The sequence below is a fragment of the Pleurodeles waltl genome, chromosome 6 (assembly GCF_031143425.1).
Source record: "Pleurodeles waltl isolate 20211129_DDA chromosome 6, aPleWal1.hap1.20221129, whole genome shotgun sequence".
Lineage (NCBI taxonomy): Eukaryota > Metazoa > Chordata > Amphibia > Caudata > Salamandridae > Pleurodeles > Pleurodeles waltl.
The window spans coordinates 1,169,541,342-1,169,566,231 of NC_090445.1; the positions used below are offsets into that span (position 1 = coordinate 1,169,541,342).

At 43.2% G+C, this 24,890-nt stretch overlaps 1 protein-coding gene across 1 annotated transcript in view; it reads left to right on the top strand.

Annotated features, from left to right (window-relative positions):
* The window catches only part of ANAPC16 (anaphase promoting complex subunit 16), a 170,309-nt gene that overhangs the window by 141,994 nt on the left and 3,425 nt on the right, over positions 1–24,890 (top strand). Inside the window, exon 3 of the mRNA XM_069240387.1 lies at positions 1,679–1,753. Coding sequence (XP_069096488.1) covers positions 1,679–1,753 — 75 coding nt within the window. The remainder of the gene's footprint in view (positions 1–1,678; positions 1,754–24,890) is intronic.

Consider the following 24,890-nt stretch of genomic DNA (forward strand, 5'->3'; position numbering starts at 1 on the left):
GTAAAAAGTATGTCTTTCTTAAGAACCTGTGAAGTGAAGAGCTGTGAGCCTTTCTTTCCTCTCCTTCCCATTTGCATCTGAGTGTATGCCTCCAGACCACACCCAGCCAAGATCAAAAAGGAGGCGTGATTTCCTCTTAACTTTAGTCTTTATCTTTGGCCCAGCTGGAGATTAAAAAATATTTTCTTTTTAAACTCCTCTCCTCTCCTACATTTTGCTGCTTAGATTGAAGGCAAATAATAGTGCAGGCACTGCTAAATGTGGCCCGGTCTCTAAAAATTACTTTGGGGCAAGTTCAGCACAGACAAATAGGCAAAGTCCTTCTTTTCAAACAACGCCACTTCAGTGCTCTTCTAAGCACCTCCAAAAACGCCTTTCTTTTCTGTCCTTAGAACGCACACTTCCAGGAGCATGCTTTATTTTCAAACAGCAGGTTCAGTGACACCGCGACATCAAGAACTCATGGAAACATTAAACCTGTGCTAATGCTCCAGTTCACATTTTAAACAGACAAAACAAACACAGTTCCTTTACTTGCACTAGGGGATACATCACTCTGCCTACATATACCTTTTGACCCTAGCTCTGTGTTAAAATGCGAAGTATGTTCTTTTTTTGGCTGATATTTACTAACACCACAACTTATCACCCTGCTTTGGGGCACACACACCAACAATACACCTCTCTATTTATTAGTCATTCTGAACTGCACTTACCCACTGGACTGTACATTACACACAACTGTACAGCGTGTCATAAAAAATTAAAATTGCAAACTGTAGAATGAGATACTGCACAGCAGCCACACAGCTGTACAACATGGCTTAAAACATAAATCCAAATAGTAAGGATTTGGAATATTTCCTTTGCCATGTTGTACAGATGTGTGGCTGCTGTGCTTCATGGTTAAAAGAAAAATATACGTACATAAAGCTAACAGTATTAACCGCATCATAGTATGTTTTTTAGAAAATGCCATGCTACACTGCAGCTTCGCTGTTGTGCAACATTGCTGAAAAAAAACATTTATAAACCAAATAGGGCTCACATAGCAAATACCTATTGGCTTTGCTATGCTTGTGGATCTTGGGATGATTTGACACAGTCCTACATACTGACAGAACGAGCATTCACATATGTAAATGTGAGCAGTAAGTGTTTGCTGTTATGAAAACATAAAAGCTGATGTATTCATTGAGAAGAACAGATGGATACTTAAATCAGTCATTTTAAGGTGGGGGTGGGGTTGGGGGGGCGATATCAAAATGGATGATTGACTAACCAGTGTATACATTGTGTAACAAGAACCACAATGGGGGAGGGGTTTCAAACGAGTTATGACAGGGACATGTGGTGTTAAGAGACACTCAAAAGGGGGAAAAGCCCAAGTCAACAGTAGGCACTGGGTTGTAACCCTGAGACTTAGACTGTGCAGAGACCAACAGAAAAATTGACTAAAGTCATAATGTGAAGGAAGGTCCTCTACCCCAGGTGCGTCTGGAATTCGGACTGCGTGGCCACTTAGTGAGGATGGACTAACGGAAGGCGTAATGTCAGACTTTACGATGTGCTGGTATTTGTTTTTCCTCTAATAAAACTTTAACTAATGTTCAGATGTGAAATCAATTTGAACACCTGTTTAAGTTGAAGATGCATGAAAGTTCTTTTTTGTTTTCAGACGGCTCCGAGAGGTTCCTCTGTGAGTCTGTGTTCAGCTATCAAGTTGCCTCCACCTTGAAACAGGTGAAACATGGTAAGGCCAATTTTTCCGTATATTCATTTGAATGTTTTGTGGTAACTGTATTGAGAAATACTTGTCTTGTATTCTTCACTAGCACTCTTTCCCCTCTCTACAGACCTCTCAGGTCTGTGTCTATCTAAAATAGGTTCTCAAGTCTGACCTGCCACACTCAATTAAAAACAATTTCCAATTTTTTTCTATTTTATCTCTAGACCCATTTTAGGGGAGAAACAACCTATGTAGAAGTTTCACCCAGGCTATCCCATCAACTTTTTGGATGTGGTGTTTTGATGTTTATTCCAAATATTTTAATGGGAGCAGTTGTGAAACAGGCATTGAATTGATAGCACAATAAGTGTTACTTAAACTATTCCTTCAGTGAAGAATAAATCAAAGGGACGGTGCAAATTAGCCTGTAGAAAAGTCTTTTTTGGAAAGCATTTTTTAGGTCTCGCCTAGGCAGCGTGTGCGCTGTCTCTTTAAGGCATGCTGTATCTGCCCTGTAGGCTTTCGGCATGACCATCACTTTTCATTTATTACTTTGTGTGCCTTTCACAATTCCTTGCTTTCAGTGGTGAATCGTTGCCACTTGTGCCTTCTTGTGTGTTGTTTCCTCCCATGGACACTGGCCCTGTTACAAGTCTCATTGCACTTCTGGCCATTTATGTTACTTTTGGTACACTATTTTTTTTTTTTTGGTTGGTTTCTGGCCATGGCACAAACGCTTGTGTTTTTTCGACTCTCTGTTCCTGTTTATCGTTGTTTGGCCATAACATGAGTGAGCCGCCAGCAGAACTGACCTCTGATAAAAGCTGCTTAGTGACTAATGGATGCTGGTTGGTTTATGGAGGTGGAGGCAGTCTGGCTAGTGCCAGCCTGAGCACTTCAGGATCCGTACGTCCTCACCCAGATGGCTTATCTTTTTAAACACAGTTGCCTCGCTATTCAGTGTCTTGCAGAGCTGTCTAGACAAAACCTATTCCGATAAATTACAGCCCGTTTTTAACAATATGCCATTGGGACATTCGCCATTGTTTGTGACATAGAGGATTGTCATCTGCGGCACAAATTTCCTCTCCTGGACCTTTATTCACGTGCCTGATGCATAATGGGAACTGAATTCCTCATTCACCTCAGTTCGCCCTAAGTTCTAACCTACAATGGCTTTGTATAATGTTGGCGCTGCCACTTTAAAGGCACCTTAAAGGCAAAAAGGGTGATTTTGGGGTTGAGTTCAGAGCAGTTGTTTATTTCAAATTAATAATAACAGAAAACTGCACATGTGTGTTTTCTGTGATTTCAGATATCTGTGTACGATCATTGTTTCTCTTCCTTTTCACTCGTCCTCTAGTCCCTGTTTCTTTTCCTCACTCATCTGTTTCTCTTCCCCCAGCTCTTCCTCTCTCCCCGCCCCCCAACCTGATAGCTAAACGCAAAAGCTTGCCATTGGCAAGAACTATTGACTTTACCAATGCTTACTGTATAACTTGGAGTTCACCAGATCTTTAGCGCTTGGAGTGCTTGGTGTGCAGCGGTCCCGCATGCTCTCAGTTTTCCTATTAGACTGGGCTTAGTGAGTATGGGATTCTACCTATCCTATGCGAGGTTTGTGAATGGCTATACGGACATGCTGAACAGACATTCAAATCGAGCTTTGCCACTGATATAGAAGTAGGACTCTAGTATGGCAATGCCTATGAGAATATGACTACAATGGCAGCACTTTGTGACAGAAGGCTGTATTAGCTCATAGCTCCGGAAATATATTTTACACATTTAGCTTTTAAACCTAAGCATAAGATCACCAGTTCGCATTTCATCATGGACATTCCTTCTTGTGATAATCATACCAGGAAAATTACATTTTGTGATCCATTCTATGTTTCTATATTTATGCAACAACACAGAGAGCGGACTGACTGAATACATGGTTATTGTTTTAAACTCGAGCCGTTAAGATCTCCTGAACTAGTGATCTAGTCTCACGTGGTACTCTGTATAATCCTTTTTTCTATCAATGTGACACCAGATCTGTGTGTTACAGAACAAAGAGGCATTGGTACTATTATGTAATATGGCACACGCTACAGGCTTGATATGCTATTGCATTTCTGACATTTCACTAGTCTTAGCTGTTAACCAGTGAGCCAGTGATAAGAGGGCACTGCGGATGAGCTCTTTTGAGATGCCTCTCTTCCAACCATGCCATTTAGCAATGCAAAGAGAGAAGCGCCTATGTAAGTGTGAGCATGAAAAGCATATTCATTTTACTGCGCATGTCTACTTTATCTCCCTCACAACTGGGAGGTGCATTTGATTTTGGGCAATGAGGGCAGGACATTTGGCGACCTTGTGTTTAGTTCAGTTGCAGAGTGAAAATAAACGTCTTTGGTATTCAGACTTTGCTCATATTTTAGGTTTTCCCAGAGGAATCAGATTATTGGAGGGTTGATTGGGTCTCTTCTGGTGCGAGAGTGCAGTCACTAAACGGCTGTGTGTACCTGTGAGTGGGTTCGCCTGAGCAATTTCAGCGAGCTTCCTGCCAAAACATGTATCCTCATGTCCGAGTTTATTGTGAATAAAGGGGCATATTTATACTCCGTTTGCGCCGAATGTGCGTCAAAAATGTTGACGCACATTCAGCGCAAACGTTGCCCCATATTTAAACCCTGACGCCCGAGCCGGCGCAAAAGGAAGATGCCGCTATGTGCGTCAGTTTCTGGAAGCGGCACCCCGCCCTGCGTTAATGACATGCAGGGTAGGCGTTCCCGTCCAAAAAACGACGTACACAGCGGTGCGTTGTATTTATGCTTCGGGGCAAAAATGACTCCCGCGCGGTAGGCGGTGCAAAAAAATTACGCAAAGCACAAATATCGTGAAATTTTAACGCCTGGGTCAGGGCAGGCGTTAAAATGGGGCAAACACACCTGTACTTAATCAGAACACACAGAACAAACAACAGAGCAGCAGAGCAGCAACAGGGAGACATGGAGGTGCTTTTTCTTCAGCGTGCACGTAGACGCAGAGCCCTGCAGCAACAACAGCAGCCACAACAACAACAGCAGGGACCCCAAAGACCGCGCAGAAGGCAGGAGAGGATATTCCGCCCAAGAACAACCCTGCATGGCCTCAGGGAACGGGACATCATCCAGAGGTACCGGTTGAACTGGCAGGCCATTCAGCAGCTGCTGAGAAATATTGAACAGCAGTTGGCCCCCACTTTAGTGACTCCCCGCACTATCCCAACAGAAACAAAGCTGCTTGCCGTACTTCACCTGCTGGCAAGTGGCTCGTTTCAGACAACTGGTGCCCTGGTTGGTGGAATATCACAATCATCATTCTCCGCATTCCTGCCTAAAGTACTGGATGCCATCATTCGCCTGACACCCCGCCACATCTGCTTCCCTAACACACTGCAGAAGCAGCAGGAAACTAAACAGGGGTTCTACGCCATCAGTGGCTTCCTGCACGTCCTTGGTGCAATCGACTGCACACACATACGTCTTGTGCCACCTGCTGCAACAGAACACCTCTACCGCAACAGGAAGCACACACATTCAATCAACGTGCAGGCCATAGTCGATCACCAAGGACTGATCACCAACATTGTGGCTAAATATCCTGGGAGTGTACATGACGCATTCATCTTCCGTCACTGCACCATCAACCAACACTTCCAGGATGGACGATATGGCAATGGACTACTTGTTGGTAATGACAAAAACCAAACTCCTATACACACTGCACAGAAACCCCCTAGGACAAACAACACATACACCACAACAGCACATATAGACAGGAACACACTGAGGTACTCACATCACTAGCCATGTTTCAGAAGTCACCATTGAACCTGTCACACATTGGGTTTTACTCTACAGCTTAATGTGAAGACATTAATGACTGTGGTTGCCTAAATGTCACCTTGCAAATTGGAAGGTCTCACAATAACCTGTACACCAATACAATGCATAAGTTTAAATGTATGGGATGGCCTGGGTATGTTCATATGAAAGTTTCAAATACACTTTCATGTTTCAACTCTGCATGGAACTATCATCACACCCCCAGTGAGGACACACGGACACCTGTATCACAAGTCACAATGCTAGGGAGGGCACACTGTACTTGAAAAACCAATACATCCTGCTGACAACCAGTTAGGCAACAAACACTTGCTCAGCCAAGGAAAAACACTAAATGCCAAAGTTTTCACCAACAACCATAGGTTGTCACATTAGTACACAAAAGAGTCACAGACAACACAAGACAACTACTGCCATCAAAGATCCGTACAACAGTGCCTCCTACATCTAATTGATCCCATTCTGTGTTTCTCTTTCAGCTGATCAGGGGTATGGCATCCAGCCTTGGATAATGACACCATTTGGGAACCCAAATACTGCTGCTGAGCGGGCATACAATGACGCCCACAAGAGGACACGCAGCATTGTGGAGCGGACCTTTGGGATCCTAAAGTCAAGGTTCCGCTGCCTTGACATCACTGGTGGTAGCCTACTCTATTCCCCAGAGATGGCCTGTAAGATCATACTCACTTGTGCCATATTGCACAATATATGTGTAAAAAGGAATATTCCCCTCCTTGAACTGGACCCAGACATGCCTGAGGATGACGAAGAGGAGGATGCTGGCCGGCAACAGGAGGGGGAACAACCTAACACGGCAGCAGGAGTGCGTAGGCGCCAACAGCTTGTCAACAATTTTTTTTCTTAATGTATCTTAATAACTTGTATAGCACAATTGTAAATAAACACAGATAACAAACACCACATCATGCTTTGGCCTATGCATTTCTGACCACCTTTATTTTGAAATTGCTGAAGAAGAATGTTGTCTCATTGAGCAATAATGCTATAACAATCATCACAACCAAAATTAACATCACAAATGTATGCACAGAGGGTAGGATGTGACATGATACATTACCATACACAGAGGCCAACAGGAGTACAAATGTGGCAATCACACATGCCGGATCCAAACACCTGAGACAGTCTCTCACCCAGCCCAAAAATTTAGATCATTTGAAAGTCACATCACACGTGTTCAGAGACAGGGTGGGACCATCCATGTGTACGTGACCATGTCATCAATGGCTTCTCTCAAGTGTGTGAGATGAGCAATACACAATTGGAACATTAGCTGCCACTAACTCAGGAGGAGACCTTGAAGTCACAGTGACAACATACACCCAGACAGGTGATAGTGGATCCACATTCCAACACACATGTACACATATGTCATACAATCAACCTAATATTTGAAAGTGGACCATCACAGTTGTGTCCCAGTCTGAACCTAGCAGGAAGAATGTAACATGCCACTAAACCAGTTAATGCAGAAAGGGACACAGACAACAACTAAATAATTTTCATCAGCCCATCAGGAACGCTGAGAGTCTTGCAAACATAGTCATTGGAAAATGTAATGCAAGTTTGCTCAAATTCATCATTACTGCAAACGTCAAATGGGATAATGAGATGAATGAATGGTCAACAGTCATTCATACCATATGGCCTTACATTAGCCTGCTGCTGCACGTTTGCCATAATATAATAAATAAAACCCATGGATACAGTAGCTATTCTGGATGGTCAAATCCTAGGGTTCTGGGGGCCTAAGTCCACCTCTACCGCCCCCCAAACATACAAGAATCTTGTACTTGTGAACTAAACACATGCATAAGGCACATGTGTGGGCTACATGTCAAAAGTCCAACACAAATCAGAAACACAAAATCATAATGGGACATGGTTAGCCCGATAAAAACTGTAAGTGACTATTGCACTCCCTGTTAGGACTACAGATAAAAGCATCACCATCATAATTGTGGCCACATTTTGAAGAAGGAATACATCATGGTATCCCATCCATCATTTCAAAACAGCCATCAGCAATTACCCAAAATATGTTGACAAATATGGTCAAGACATTATTTAACGTATCCTAAACATTACAGTGTGAATGCCCTCTATACATACAACAACGGACATGTGTCATATCCAACCACAAATGTGTAACACATAGCACCGTTTGACCATGACAAATCACCTTCCCCAAGTTAAAACCATGAAGACATAATAAAAAAGAATTGCTCAAAATTCTACGCATACAGCATGGGCGTCATAATTTGTTCATGTACATGAGTGCACAGAATGCAGAGTCAATTATAAATGTATCCAAAAGTTTCACATGTTTAGCCATCAAAGTATACTTTCCAGCATATATTTTTTTGACTCAGCATCATGTGCACTACTGTCCTTGGAAAAAATATGACGCCCATGATGTATGCGTGGTAAAATTGCCACAACATGGACAATATGTTGGTCATCTCATGTACATTAAAAAATTATTAATATTCATATCATATTTTTTGACTCAGCATCATGTGCACTACTGTACGTGGAAAAATATGACGCCCATGATGTATGCGTGGTAAAATTGCCGCAACATGGACAATATGTTGGTCATCTCATGTACATTAAAAAATTATAAATATTCATATCATATTTTTTGACTCAGCATCATGTGCACTACTGTACGTGGAAAAATATGACGCCCATGATGTATGCGTGGTAAAATCGCCGCAACATGGACAATATGTTGGTCATCTCATGTACATTAAAAAATTATTAATATTCATATCATATTTTTTGACTCCGCATCATGTGCACTACTGTACGTGGAAAAAATATGACGCCCATGATGTATGCGTGGTAAAATTGACGCAACATGGACAATATGTTGGTCATTTCATGTACATTAAAAAATTATTAATATTCATATCATATTTTTTGACTCAGCATCATGTGCACTACTGTACGTGGAAAAATATGACGACCATGATGTATGCGTGGTAAAATTGCCGCAACATGGACAATATGTTGGTCATCTCATGTACATTAAAAAATTATTAATATTCATATCATATTTTTTGACTCCGCATCATGTGCACTACTGTACGTGGAAAAATATGACGACCATGATGTATGCGTGGTAAAATTGCCGCAACATGGACAATATGTTGGTCATCTCATGTACATTAAAAAATTATTAATATTCATATCATATTTTTTGACTCAGCATCATGTGCACTACTGTACGTGGAAAAATATGACGACCATGATGTATGCGTGGTAAAATTGCCGCAACATGGACAATATGTTGGTCATCTCATGTACATTAAAAAATTATTAATATTCATATCATATTTTTTGACTCAGCATCATGTGCACTACTGTACGTGGAAAAATATGACGACCATGATGTATGCGTGGTAAAATTGCCGCAACATGGACAATATGTTGGTCATCTCATGTACATTAAAAAATTAATATTCATATCATATTTTTTGACTCCGCATCATGTGCACTACTGTACGTGGAAAAAATATGACGCCCATGATGTATGCATGGTAAAATTGACGCAACATGGACAATATGTTGGTCATCTCATGTACATTAAAAAATTATTAATATTCATATCATATTTTTTGACTCAGCATCATGTGCACTACTGTACGTGGAAAAATATGACGCCCATGATGTATGCGTGGTAAAATCGCCGCAACATGGACAATATGTTGGTCATCTCATGTACATTAAAAAATTATTAATATTCATATCATATTTTTTGACTCCGCATCATGTGCACTACTGTACGTGGAAAAAATATGACGCCCATGATGTATGCGTGGTAAAATTGACGCAACATGGACAATATGTTGGTCATCTCATGTACATTAAAAAATTATTAATATTCATATCATATTTTTTTGACTCCGCATCATGTGCACTACTGTACGTGGAAAAAATATGACGCCCATGATGTATGCGTGGTAAAATTGACGCAACATGGACAATATGTTGTTCATCTCATGTACATTAAACAATTATTAATATTCATATCATATTTTTTGACTCAGCATCATGTGCACTACTGTACGTGGAAAAAATATGACGCCCATGATGTATGCGTGGTAAAATTGACGCAACATGGACAATATGTTGTTCATCTCATGTACATTAAAAAATTATTAATATTCATATCATATTTTTTGACTCAGCATCATGTGCACTACTGTACGTGGAAAAAATATGACGCCCATGATGTATGCGTGGTAAAATTGACGCAACATGGACAATGTGTTGTTCATCTCATGTACATTAAAAAATTATTAATATTCATATCATATTTTTTGACTCAGCATCATGTGCAATGTTATGCGTTAAAAAAAATGACGCACAATTGTGTATGCGTGAAAATATGACGCATAACGGGAAAATAAAAACGGCGGCCATTTTCTGCAGGAAGTGATGTAATAGGATATCCTGTTTAAAAAATCTGTACTGGGAGTTAACTTCCACTTTCACTTTGCAGTCTCAGATTTATCTAGACTGTGTGGTTGTGTGAAAGGTGTTGTCCTGTGTTTTACTGCTTTTGTGTCCTGTGTACCTTGTATTTTGTCTTTTTGTGAATCTATTCTTGTTGCATAACATTGTCTCAGTCTGTTTAGTCTAGTATTGTCTATTCCTGTTAATGTTTGTATTGTCTGTGGGAGTCTGTTGTGGGTAGCATAGTTTTTGGGGTTAGTTGGGCTATTTTTCTCCTGTTTCATTTTCCTTCACACCTCTACCTTTCCCCATTTCCCATTTCCCACTTTTACTTTCTTATTTCATTTGTCAATTACTCTTGCTTTCAATATGTCAGGTAGGCCTCGCCTGTCCAGGATGGGTGAGGATGAATTGGGGGGATTCATATGGCTAGTTAGCCATTTCCTCCCACTGATGCTGGAGGCTGGGGGCCGTGTGATACAGGGGTATCACACGGAGGCAAGGAAAATCCGGTGGGAGAAGGTGCGCCATCACCTGGTCCGGGTCCACGGGAGCATGCGCACTGTCCATCAATTGAAGCACCGCTGGGCAGATCTGATCACCAGGGAACAGGACCTGCTGGACCACCTGGGAATCAGGATTGGTGGCCATGTTGGTGAGTACAAATCAATTACATGGTAATAATAGAATTCTGTGTGGGAACATGTGATGATTGTTACCCAATCTGCTAGATAAGTAGCTGACTGTGTGTAATGCTAGGGAAACCTAGGCCCATGTTTATACACATATATCCCCATTTATGCACCACATTTTGACGCAATAACAGCAGCAACTTACAACATATATATGTATTTTGCAAGTTTGGCCCCTCTCTGCGTCACAAAATGATGCAAATGCTGCGCTACAAAGGTATACATATGTGCCCTAATGTGTATTTGTTGCACAATGTTTATGAAGACCAATGCTAGCAGTCAGATGGCTCATTTTTTCTACACATACCAGATGCCTGTAGCTGTATGTAATGTAGTGTTGCATTTGTGTCAGACAAGCAACACGTGAACGGCTCTTTTTGTACTCTACAGGTCATAATGGCCAGTGAGTAAGTCATGTAGAAACAACATACCTACATATGTAGATGCCATAGCTAGACAGAAAATTTGTAACCCATGATGATGCTACACATGTGTGTTGCCTTCACGACACATGAAGTTAGATATGTTGTCCACAGATATGTCACATGTGTGTGTGGTTGCTGTGTGTTGAACATGTCCACCTAGCCTGTTTGATTGTGAGTGGTCATGCAGTCCTCATGGAACCAGTTTTGGGATGTCTCTCTGGGATGCACATGCTGAGATGTATGGATAACATTATTGTTGGGGCATACTAATGGAGGGTGAACTTTGACGACACCTGACTGTCCTGGCCACTGCATGTGTGTAGTAGGGTGTGTAACTGTAGCAGGAGACTCATCCAATGTTAATGTTGAATACAAAGTCATCCATGCAGTATGAGCATGTGGGGAAGTGTGTCATTACCATGTCATATTCACACAGTGTCATTGTAACTGAAATGATTTGTCAGTTCACCCAGTCTGAGTATTCCTTTCATGCTTTACAGGTGGACCAGCCCCGTACACCGTGGGAGAGGTGGCACATTTTGACGACCCCGATACCTACAGTGAGTGTCGCCTGAGTGCTATATTCATTGTTTGGTAATGAAGCATGATGGACTACTGTGTGTTCAAGAGTAATCCTGATTTGATGCGCTGGCCGTTCATTTGCATTGTTGGTTTAGTGTGATATCAAATTGGACTTATGTTTCTGTAAAGCAATACCTAGCCATCTCTCAGATTGAGGGGCTGTAGGTCATTCCAGTTGGGCCGCAAGGGGGAATGGGATGAGTCATTTGGAATACACTGGTCAATGTAAGACTTGGTCGGGGACTTGGCATGAACTGAGTCTGCATATCAGACTCACAGTCTCCCATATAGCTTAGGCACATGGCTTTGATGACAAGTGCTTCTTCCTATTTGAGGATGGACTGTGTACACTGTAGGTTGGATCTTCCGGGGGCATGTACTTCCACAAAGTGAACTAGAAGTGTGTGTGACTTGAGTGCAATGGCCTAGGTGTTCTGTCGAATCATGAGAATGTATGTTCTACCTCCTCTGTGTGTGTTGTTAAACATGCCTCACTGATAGTATGTCATGTTGGCCTAAGTCATATCATTTAGACATGTGTGGACCTTGGATAGGACAATGTTTGGCTGACTACAACGTGTTGCTAGCCATTCATAGGTGTTGTGTGTGAAGGCACATACTTGTTTAACTTTCTATACACTCCTGGGTGTGCATTGAACATGGGATTGTTGGTTGTTCTTCCCACACCACCATCAAAGACTAGGATGTTAATGTGAAACAGTGTACCTAGGACTGTAGCAACCAGTATTTTACACGTACTTGAGACCTTTTGTGACTTGAGTTAGTACCTAGGGCCAGATGTAGCAAACTGTTTACAAGTTGCAAATGTCATAAATTTCTGTTTGTGAGTTGCAAACGTCTGTTTCCTATTCCGAAATGTATTTGGTGATTATGAACATATTTGCAAATTGCTTGTCCAAATCCAAAATATGAAGGGGTTTTTCAGACCTATTTGCAACTCACAGTGGTATGCAATTCCATTTGCAAACAAGTACGTGGTTGCAAAGTGAGTCGCTGCTATCATCCACTTGAAGTGGATGGTAACCCACTTGCTTACTGGAAGGGGTCCCCATTGTAACCCTTCACCTTTGTGAGTGGACCTAAATAATCCTGTACAAAACAGACAGTGGTCCAAGGGACCACTAACTACCGTGAAATTATCCAAGATTGGAGTTGTTGTAATTTATTTCTAAGTGCAGCTCATTTTCCTTTCAGGTAAACGGCCTACACTTGTGGAAAAATAACCTGCTTAATTTAAAAGCAGTCACGGCCATGGAGGTCTGCTGTTCCCAGCAGGCCTCCATCCCCGTGAGTGCCCATAGTCGCTAAGGTGGCGCAACTTGGAACCCACTTCATTGATGTTAATGAGGTGGGTCTTAGCGACCCCATGGCGACTTGCAGACGGTGTCAACGACAACGTTCTGCATTGCAAATTGCTAGTCGCATTTTCCAACTTCCTACATCTGGCCCCTAGTGTAGACATTTGGTTATGGCCCATGGGTTCAATCTTAGCACACAACTAATTCCAAATGGCATTGAGTGAGGAGTGTGATTGTTATCACATTGAGTGACATATGTAGTGAAGTCAGTATGCGGAAGAGTTGCTGCCATGATGTCAAATGCCTTAGGTATGATTTGGATGAGTAGTTTAGGGTGATGTCATCCATCATGTAGAGACATGGATATGCTAGGTGTGATATGCCCTTATGTAGGCATGCTTCACATGTACTCCCTCTGAGCCCTTCCGTGAACTATGTTGTGACAATTGCTGCAACCAATACATTGCTAGTAATGTACAAGTAACCCATTGTGCTATTCCACCCAATGCAAATCCTAAGGTAAATATTTGCCTTTTCTCTTCACAGCTGCAAACATGAGTGCCGCAGATCGCAACCAATTTGAGCGCCGTGCCATGAGATACAGGCCCATCCTGCAGGTGCAGTGTGGGTATCGGAGGATGGGCCGCAAGTACCATTCGGATCGGGCCTCCGGGGCGTGGTGGGCCACACCACAGGCTCCCCCTACAGTGCCACCACCAACCACCAACACCACATCCACCAGGTCTGCCCAAGTGGACCCAGCAACGTCTGCAGCAATGGACCCTGCATCTTCCTCCAGACCTGGACCCAGCCGTGTGGTGGTAGCAGGACTCTCCCGTGGCCAACCAACTCATGCCACAACATCAACCTCCGCCGGCACACAAACCAGCACAGACCCTCCTGTGGACCCAGCTGCCTTCCTGGCATTGACCAGAAAATTGGACAAGTTAGTTAAAAAGGTGGACGACCTGAGGGAGGACATGAGTTACATCAAAAAGAAGGTCCGCTCCATCAGGCGCACACTACGGAGGGCAAATCTGTAGCACTTTTGCCCTCTTGAACTTTTACCCCTCCCCTCTCACCTCTTTCCTATTTTCTACTGTTAGTTGGGTTTTGGGGATTAGTATTAGGATAAGTATAGGTAATTAGCTTAGTTAGTGTTAGGGAAGGGGGTGGGGGGTCCTTATTCTTTCTATCTTATATTTTTGTGTGGGTGGGTGGGTGGGGGGCAATGTTGGGATTCCTGTTTAAAAAAAAAAAAAAAAAAATTCTGAAAATTTCAAAAAAATATATGTTTGTTTAGGATAGTATAGTATGTGTGTAGGTTAGTAAGTGTTGTCCTGCATGTGTCTTGTCTCATAATGGTGGGTGGGGGGGTTGATGTTTAGATCGTTTCGTTACATGTGTAGAGTAAGTTTAGCTTAGGTTAGTTAGGGACAGTTGTGGGTTAGTAGTAGTCAGGTTAGATTAGTGTAGGTTTACCTTTCCCTTAGTTGCCTCTTGTATTACTCAATTGAAATAAATATTTAGTTAACCCTTTACATGATGCGTTAGGTGCTACATTATCATGGCCTTGACATCCGTGTAGCAGAATGTTTTAGTATGACATTTGTGTCCTATGCTCGCCATCCCCAGGAAATTGAGGTTTCACATCCCAGCTAACCGTGTGCTAACTTGGTAAGTATCTACCATGTGGGAGACCCACCATTGGTAGTGTGCATTGATCACCAAGGTTTTGTTTCGGTATGTATCCTACTTCACAAAGAGTGCTTCCAGACTTGTTATTGTGGGTAAATTGATAGGTCAGACAGCAGTGTGAAGTTCAGGGAGATCTTTGTAGATGAGGAGTTGTTCACACTCTTGTCTTGTTGCTTTTATTGCTGACCTACATCATGTGTGTACTGATTCAGCATGACTTTCCTTCATGGAAGTATACTCCGTGAGGGTGATTGATGCAGTGTAATTTGTTCATGATTCCTTACATTATGCGGCATTAATTCCTATTTATGTATTGCATGGTGCCTACATTTCTCAGCCACCATTTGTTCTCTGGAATAGCGATAGATGGTGCATCATTCTGTCCAACACAGCATGATTGTGTGTGCTTAGTTCCTTCATCAGTTATTTTCATCAGTATGGTAAGGCTATGATGCAATCCTGGCCACTGCACAGATGTTTCAGTATACATGAAATCAGGACAGTACTATAGAGAATCGACATGGTTGCCACACGGCCACTTTGGAGTTAGGTACTGCACAGTTGAAGTGTGAAATGACACAGAGACACAATAGGTGTGCAAGTGCTATTTATTTATAGGTGGTGTAGTGCAAATTGTCCATTCACCATATTTGCTGAGTCCGTTCTGGTGCATTCTTACATGGTGATCCTACAGAAGGGGTGTGGATGATGCTCCTGACATGCTGGGGTGATGTCACAGACAGTGCAGAGGAACAGGAATTGGAAAATAGTTGGAGAGAGACATTCACTGGCAATGGGGACAAGTCATACAGTGGATTGCCAAACAGTCATTGAGTGTAGTTGTGGTGAGACTGGCCTTTGACAAAACGTAGGACCTTTGTCAGAGTAGGCCATGGTGCAGGGACTAGGGCTTCCAGGTACTCTTGCGTGTGAATGTTATCTGTTCCATGTCTTCTTCTTCTGATGTGTGTGTTGCCTGGTGTGTCCTTGTTGTTGGTTGTGAAGGGGCAACACACACCTCAGTGTTAGAAGACATGGAGGCAGACATCCCGGGGGCTGATCCCTGTGGAGTTAGGAAGGGCAGTACTGCAGCAAGGAGGGCCTGCTGGTTTTTCAGAATGGCAGCTACATCACAATGGTAGGCAGCCAGGTCGGCCCTGAGGGGTTCTAGGTTGCATTCGTGCACACGTTGACTGGCTTGCAGTTGTAGTTGTTGTGTCAACTGGATGACAGCTGTGCAGATTTCCTTCTGTGTTTTTAAAAGTTCCTGCAAGAGCGATGTTCGGGCTTGCATAGCAGCTGCCTGATCCTCAGAAGACATCATGGACGAACGCACCCCCTCAAGGCTGGCTGCCATAGTTTGCATCCCCACCCGCACCTCCTTGGCCAGCTCCCGCTGGACCCCAACGACGGTTCTTTCGAAGCTGGTGCCAGTGTCGTCAGAGTCCTCAGCTGTGTTGGAGCTGGCAGGTCTTACAATTGTGGTGGCGGGTGATTCTCCTGTGGTGGCTGCTTCTTCTGTGCTCCTCCTTGTGACTGAAGGTGGGGTTTGGAGGCTTTCAAGGACCATTTGAATGGTCTCTTCTGGGATGTTTATGGGCTCGTCATCCATGTCATCAGGGAACTCAGGAACAGGCATATCGGCAGGAGATCCGTGTTCCTCTGCAATGAAACAGGGTACAATTAGTGTGTCTGTGTTGTGACAATTTTGCACTAAGATACAAGCCTTTGGATGCCTTAACTTTGTGCTCTGTGTTTGTCTTGGTATCTGCTGTCCGTCATAGGGCATTGTTGTAGGCCTATGGCCCACCTGTGTGTCACATGTATGATATGGAGCTATCAGACATGTCTGCCTGATCGCCTCTAGGTGTTGCTTTGTAATTATTTAGGAATAGGCGTGTTTTTGTCCTACTCCTCCCTCGGTGTTTAACTATTGTTCTGGAGGGACATTTTGTTGGGTGGGCTCTCATTATCCTACATGTGATTACTGGCTTTCTAGGCAGCAGGATAGCTAATGGTGTGGGGGACTAAGTCTGACCCACTTGTAAATAACTCTGTCACCCTGATATTTCATTTTCCTCAGACTAACTAGCAGTGCCTCTGGTCTCCCACATCAAAGGAATGTTTAGACATCCGAGCGCATGACTTCTTTGGAACTTCTCAGGGAAGTCGTGGTCACTCAGATCCTACACAATTATCTCTTTTCTGGTATGTTCCCATACACAAATGAGAAAGACCGTATTTGTTTAATATGAGGTTTCATTGTACAACTGACTTGTTGAAATTTCGGTGTGAGCCACAATAACCCAAACAATACACACTGTTAGAAGTGAAATAGTCCGCAGGAGAGTAATACATTAGTACACAGCTATCATGGTGCCTAACTGTTTCTACTCTCCCTCTGCTTGTTCTATGTATAGCACAGCATGTTAAGTTTGGAGCTTGCCTGTCGGAATCAATGGGGAGACATCATCCCTCATATCAGAGGAATGGCCTGTGATCTGGTTGTGCATCAGCAGCAAGGCAGGCAGCATCTAGTTGTGTTTCTCTGTTTGGAAACTCCCTCATGCGTGTCTTGGGACAAGGAAGTGATTTTATAAGTCATATGTCATCGTGATGACAAAGTTTCCCTACGCAGGAATGCCAAATCTTAACCCCTACCACATCTATCAGCAAAGTACCAGACTGTATCCTTGACTGGGGCACAGAGTGAATATGTTCTGGCAAACTCCAGTGCAGAAGTAGGCAAAACAGTGTGATTTGACTAATTAACAACACCTTAGGACTGGCTATTTGCTAAATTAACTGCTAGGAAGGGCAATGAGAAGCATTTAGTGCAAAGTGCTCTGAGGCTCTTAGATGTGAGCAAATGAGTAAAAGTACATTCAGGGTAAGATGCACAAAGGCCTCCAGCCTGAGGCTAATGCGCAAAGTATACGTTACACTTGCCACAATACACTTTGACTGACTGTGGGTGTTGTGACTGCCCTGCCAGCACACTTGCCTCTCAGGACCTGCCCCATACACTTTTTATTCACATTGCCCGAAATGTACATGTGACGTGGCATTTCCTATGCATGTCAATGTTAGGATGTGGTATGGATGTAAACATTGTGGATGTTTGAAGATGATGTTGGGTCATGTGTGTTTCATTGGATTGGCCTGTTTATCGTATGAAGGTCCTATTTGGTTGTCAGACTTTGCAAGTGTGTTTCAGTGACCAGTTGCCTGTGTCCCCTCCTCAGGTGTTGTCTGAGCAGTGTGACATTAGTGATGTAGCCTTGTTAGCCAGGCACGTGAGGGACCCTGACGTATGCAGCATGTGTGTGTCGTTAGTGCTGTGTGGCTCCTAATGCAGTTTACTTTGGCTTATGTATGTGTCACGTATGGACATTCGGCATTTGAGTGTACTGGTGCCTTTGTCTTATTTCTACGAATAGTTGCGGATGTCATCCTCACCCCCTAATTTGGGTATGTATGTTCCATGGGGAGGTTCCTGCCATTTGGTACTATAGCTGCACAGAGATGAGATGTATTATTGTCAACTGTTGTGGCAGTTACATTGCAGTTGTTGTTTTGGCTACTGCATTACTGATAGGGACCTAGTTGATGTAGGATAGATTTTGCAAGACAAGTGCCTGGATGTGAGTTTGACGTAGTGGCCTTCACACCTGTCGCTGCTTTCCCTTGGCTCTATTGTTGTCATTACAGGATGGCCCCATGGGAGTGTTGTTGGTGCTGTATTTTGTCGTGCCCCAGATTCAGTCTGTGCTGGGCATGCCCCCCTGCCGTGCCCCTTTACCCATGCCACTTCATATATGTGCTGACTTACATGCATTGTGTAGTAGGTATCCCCCCCCCCCTGCTTACAGTCCCCATTAGTGCATTTTAATTCCCCATGCGACTTACCCTGCATGTGCGTTGTGTCGTGGTAGTCTGCGCTGTCCTGTCCTTGAATCCCTGTGACGATCTCCTCCGGGATGACGGCTGCGACCATCTCCTCCATGTTCCATGTTGTCCAGGGCCTCCTGTTGTGCTGGACTCCCCCCTCCAGTCTGCATTGCTGCCTTCCTGTTCCTGGCCATTTTCTCTTTTGTCCTACGTTTGCAGTCATGCCAGCGTTTCTTACACTCAGTGACTGTGCGGCGTTCTTCAGCCACACTGTTGATCTTGTCCACTATTTGTTTCCATATGGCCTCTCTCCTACTGAGTGGCAATTTAGAGGAGATGAAAAGTTGGTGCTGGTGTTCCGTCACCTCTTTCACCAGGATTTCCTGCTCCTCTTCACTGAAGCGACACTTTCTTTTTTTTCTTATAATGTCCTGGTTCCTGTATGGATCCTGCTGGCTGGTTCCTGGTCTGCTCTCATCCTCCTGGGGTCTGTAGTGGCCTCTGGGATCCATTTTGGCTCTCCTCTGCTGAGAGGGCAGTTTTTGCGCAAAAATTTAACGCAATAGCGTGAGAAAAAACAGCGATTTCCGGATTGCGCTGTCGTAAATCGACCCACAGTGATGTGCGTCGCCTTTACGTTGGTTTCCTTTACGACGGAACGCCGCTGTGTGCGTCACGAAATAATGACTCCCACCAGTTGGTTGCGCCGCCGTACGTCAAAGTATAAATTTGACGCCCGCACGGCGCTTCAAAATGGCATTAGACGGCGCTAATTTTTTTGACGCAAAACTGCGTTGGCGCAGTTTTGCGTCAAAAAGTATAAATATGGCCCAAAGTACTTTGTCAGCATGCAATGTTACGTTAAAATTGCTTATTAGCGTATGACTCACCGTGAAAGGGTATCTCAGCGCGTTGCCTCAAAGTATTAGGTGGCAGAGAGAGTTGGACCATTAAAACAGCACCGTCTTAAGTAACCTCCTAAATCTGAACTGGTCCGTACACAGACGAAGACATGTTGGAAGAGCATTCCAATATAGAGGGGGTAGATAGGAAAAGGATCTTCCTCCCCTCCTGATCTTGTTGGTTTTAGGGACAGTAAGCAGCATTTTGCCGCAAGATCGTAAGTAGGGGGAAGCCTTGAAGATGAATAGTGTGGTCCTTTTCCAATGAATGCCTTATGGGCAATACAACGGATCTTAAAAATGATCCGACTACGGACCAGCAGCCGGTGTAGGGAATGCAGTAGAGGCCTGGCTAATGACCTTGCTGGCATGTTACAAATAAGACGAACAGAAGTGTTCTGTATAACCTGTGACTTAGTCAGCAGGGACTCGTTTGTAGAAGCAAGCAAAAGGCACGATGCTGTCTGATGTTGAACTCTACTGCAAGATTTGGTTGCTGTGCCACATTCACCTCAGTTAAGACTAGCCTCCACCCGTTTCCATGGGTCTTTCCAGCTCCCCATTCCTCAAGACATGGCATTCCCGATTTGAGTTAAAGTTGTTTTCTTGCCCTAATTCTGCCCCATGTAAGTATTTTTTCAGATGTTCTCCCTCTGTTAATAGCAGTGTATTCCCTGTGTAAGGTTACCTGTTGTCCTAACGCAGATGTCTACCTCTTCCAATGTCAGTGTAGTCCCTGGCATAGTGTGTGTATTTCTTGTCCTAATGTGTCATTTTCCCAGTGTTTCAAATCTCAGTTTTGTTTTTGAGTGGCATCCCATCAGTGTGTGTGTTCATTCACAATATTCCCTCTGTCACTGTTCCCGGTGTCAATATGTTCTTGGTACTAGTGTAGGGTTCATTACCTATGGCTCTACTCTCCAGGGTTCAGTGTTTCTCTTTCTGTAGGTTTTCATACCAGTGTGCTCGCTTTCCCATTGCCTTACCTGTTGGTACGTGTACTACCTTTACTGCTGCTGGCCTGTTTCAGTCATTTGTGAGTGTAATCACCGTCCCCTTGCATATCCGGGGAGCACCCAACTTACATCACTTCCCCAGTGGCTGGTTCCAGGGCGATCAAATGTCTGTCTTGCTTAGCCCTGCAGTCCGATTGCATTAGTATATTACCTGTATTGTACCTCTTACCCAGCACCAGTCTCTGAATCTCTATTTCCATTCTCCAGGTGCAAATGTTCCTGTAGGAATGTTCCCTGGTCCATTGTCAGAGTTTTTTCTGACTGTGTTTGAGACCCTGTTGAGTTTTTTTCTTTACCAGTTTTGGGTCTGTGGGCACAGTGGAGTTTTTGTGTGCAGGCATGTCTTTCCCATTGTCATTGTGTTGCCTGTCCCCTTGTAGCTGTATATCAAGCCCTCTTGGAGTTATTCTTTACAGAGTGTGTCAGTGTAATACACATGTCTATATTTTTTAATTTAGCTCCTTAAAACTTTAAATACAACCATTTTGCCATTCAGATTTAATGTATCTCTACAAACAACAAACATGAATTACACGGCAGACAACTATTTTTATTTAAATCATCGAAAATAGGAATAATCCTGCCTTTATCCACCAGTAAATAGTAATTTTGGCACGATTTAAATATTAATTGTACTCCAAGGTTTATCGATTTTTACATTTAGGGTCGAAGACAATTCAAGTTAAAGGATACGTTTAGAGCATCATTCAAAGTATTACTGGAAGTAAGAAAACTATCATAGATTGACCCTTAGAATTAGAATTACTTGTGGTAACTTAAAGTAGTTTGAGCAAGAAACGTGGAGAATGGTTACCTAGTTGTTACAGGACATGAAGTCAGCCAAGATTGTAAATAGCAACTATGTAGTGATGTTTTCAGGAGTGGGAATGGCGAAAAATGTGGCATATACAATCTGCAGTTGTACACATAAGTGGTGTTGGGGCGCCTTATTGTGATTTATTTTTCAATAATTCCACCTTGCTTGGACGCCCATTTTATTTCCCCTATCGATATTCCTAGCCTCTATCTTCTAGGCAATCAGTGGGATCTAACATCACTCTGGTGGCCCTGCAAAGTGCTTTGTAGCCTGCTGAAACCAAAGCTACGGTTAGCAGAACGCCCTGTAAAGGCCGCACGTGGCGACACCTCGTTCTCCACTCAGCTGCACACTCGACTCATCGTCATTGGCATGGAGTTTATATTTTACTGATAAACCCTGAAGCACTTAAGATGTTGGAGCCAGATGAGGTAAAAATAATTGTATTTTGATCAGCATTCCTTATGCATATTGACTAGGTCGAACTTGAATGGTTGACAGCACAGTGTGCTCACACTTTTTGTTTTTTGTTGTGTTGATGTTGCTTGACTGTAGGACCCTTGAGCTGTTATGTCTTTAAAGCATGGCGTTGCATGGCAATAAAATGCTTTGTTCGTTACAGCTAAGGTCTTAAACTTAGTCTTGCACGTCTCTGCAACCAATGCAGCTTTCAGATCACGTCTCGTGCTGTTTTTTTCTGGGATTTTTTATGGTCTGCCATAATACTGGAAATCGTAAGAACCGGGACCTTTTTTAAATGTATTTCTTTTGTCTTTCAGACGTAAAATAAAAACTCCAGTGGCTCCCTCGATTGTATGCATGCATTTTCAACAGGAAAGGGTGATTTCTGTAGAATGTGATGATTGGAGGCAGAATCAGTATTTATTTCCGTGCACATCATCATAGTGAAATAGGCTCCCATGGACTTTATTTTGTCCGATTGTTTAATAATGAAGTTTCCGGAGACTGGAAGAAACAGTAGGAATGCTAATACAGATGGAGGTGTCACCAGTACTATTAGGAATCTAGGAAGCAACAGTATTGATTAGGTATCAGAGGTTGCTGGTTAACCATGGCATGTCAGTGACTATAAGTGACATAACTAAAAAAAATAGAAAACCACCACCATCTTGGAAAGGGAACTAAATATTGACTAGTGCAAGGAGTAAAAATGTATCTTATGAGGGAAGGGGTTGTCTGTGGGAATATGAGAACATCAGGGGAAATTGGGCTTAATACAGTACAGTAGATTAGAGGATATTCACCCCACCTTCTTAACAGGAGAACAAGCCCATCTCTGGGCAACATATGAGACGATGGAAACCACGACTTTGTGTTAATCTATAAATGACATCCTCTCAAAGTGCTTTCCAGTACTGGGGGCAGGGAACAGGGCAGGGGAGGGATCTTACAAACCTGTCTCTCAATCTTCCAGTGTATATGTACAACAATAGTAGTTGCCCCAGAATAGTTTGGTCTCACAACTCTGGTGTGAGAAGGTGGATTATTAGCTGGGGTGGTTGTGAGACCCCACTAAGTAATAATGTTACTATTCTGTATCGGATCTAGTCGGGTTTATTTAAATCAAACATTTGCTCAGTCCTGTGTAGCTGTGGCGCAGAACAGTCAGACGTAACTCAAAGGAAAACAAGTGTAAAACATTTGTCAGTACCAAAACAACCAATAAGTAAGAAGCATGACATAATAAAATCCCACTCCAGTTTATATAAATTATATATTTTCCTCCTAAAATAGGCACCAAAGAGATAACAATCAGATGAAGCAAACCAATATTATGATTTTTGTAAGATTTTCATAAGTCACTGCTTTTTGCTCTAAAACGTTTTAAAAGTGTTAAATCCCCGCTTTTCACTCCTAGCGGTAGTCTATGACCCTCAAACGTGAAGGTCTGAGACAAAGTCAAAGTTTCAGGCTGACCACAATAGATGTCTGGGTCAGATTCGGCCACTGGTTGATCCTTGTTAAGAGTTTACCTTCGCACTTAGAAACTTTTCTGGTTCTTTTTCTCATCAACGGTGTGGTAGGTGGGTTCCTCTGCAGCTTAAGGAAAGCATTTGGTTTGACGTCGACAGATAGACGGTCCAGTGGAGACTTGGGTCATGACAGCATTTGAGGCTACTTATTAACTGGCATGAAGTGGTAGCCTTTGAGCATCGACTCTGTACCAAATAAACATTATCTTTTGCCTTTTCTTTTTTGCAAGTTGCAGTTCTGAGGAGACTAAAAATGCACTCTAGAACCCGCCAACTGTACAGGTCATTGGAGGCAGCACCTGGGGCTAACACTCAATCTCTCAGGCTACACCAGTGGTGTCCAGGGTGAATCCATTGGCTGCTGGTCAGCTAGGCACTTTGCAGGTGCAGGCATCTTCAGCTTTTGTGTCCCTGAAGTGTGACAGGAGGCCAAGCAAGTAGTCCTTGGAGTCCTCCCACTTTTACTTGGCATGAGTGGGAACAGGTGCAGTCCCTTGGGTATCTCACCACGAAATCGACAGTAGGAGCAGCCCTTCTCTGCTGAAGTCCGGTCTTGGTTCAGCAAGTGCAGCAGGTGCGGTCTTCCTTGGTGAAGCCTGCCTTTCTGAGATCCACAGTTTCAGCAGATGAAGTCATTTTTCTGTCCTTTACGAGCCCAGCAGTGTTATGAGTCTCGAGGCCAGAGGTTCCACTTTTATGCCAATTACGAGTTTATGGGTGGGTAGGACCCTTTAGCCAATAAAGCTGCAACTCCCATGGGGCAAGCATAACCCTTCTGACATAATTTCCTGTGTGGTTGACACTAAACAATCCAACAGTGCATCTTTCTGCCCAAATCCAAAAAGTCAGGAACCTTCTTCTCTGCGTCAGAGTTATGGGCACCTCCCTGATGTGTGTTCATTATAATTAGCCACCCCTCCTGGAAAACAGGATTTCCAAATAGTTTACCCCTCTGGAGGTGATGCCAGCCAGTATCCATACACAATGAAGTGGGCATGCTAAGGCCATCCTGTCAGGAGGAGGTTACACCTCCGGTAGATCTTCTGTTCCTCTTCCTGGGAACGCTTCACAGGTCTTGGCAGGAGGACAGAAGACAGTCTCAGATGACAGCTGCTTTAGTTAATCAGCAACAACTACCAGAACTTTGGGGCAAGAAAGTGGTGACTTAGCAATGTTATCTTTGCATTAAAAATAAATTTAAATCTGCTTAAAGCATTTAGTCACTTTTAATGTAATAGGTAAAACATTTGCTAAAATGATAAGGAACATGTATCGGAGTAAAAAGGCTCAAGCTGCAGGCCTAGGCTAAAATAACGTGCTTGTGGAATAGCTGAAGTAACCTCACAACAGTTAGCAGTGTAAAAGCTGCCTGACTAGGGTGCAGTGGCAGATCTAGAGCCATGTTTTGAGATTGTCACTGTAGTGGTGGCACAATAGGCACTGCAGTCCACTAGTGACA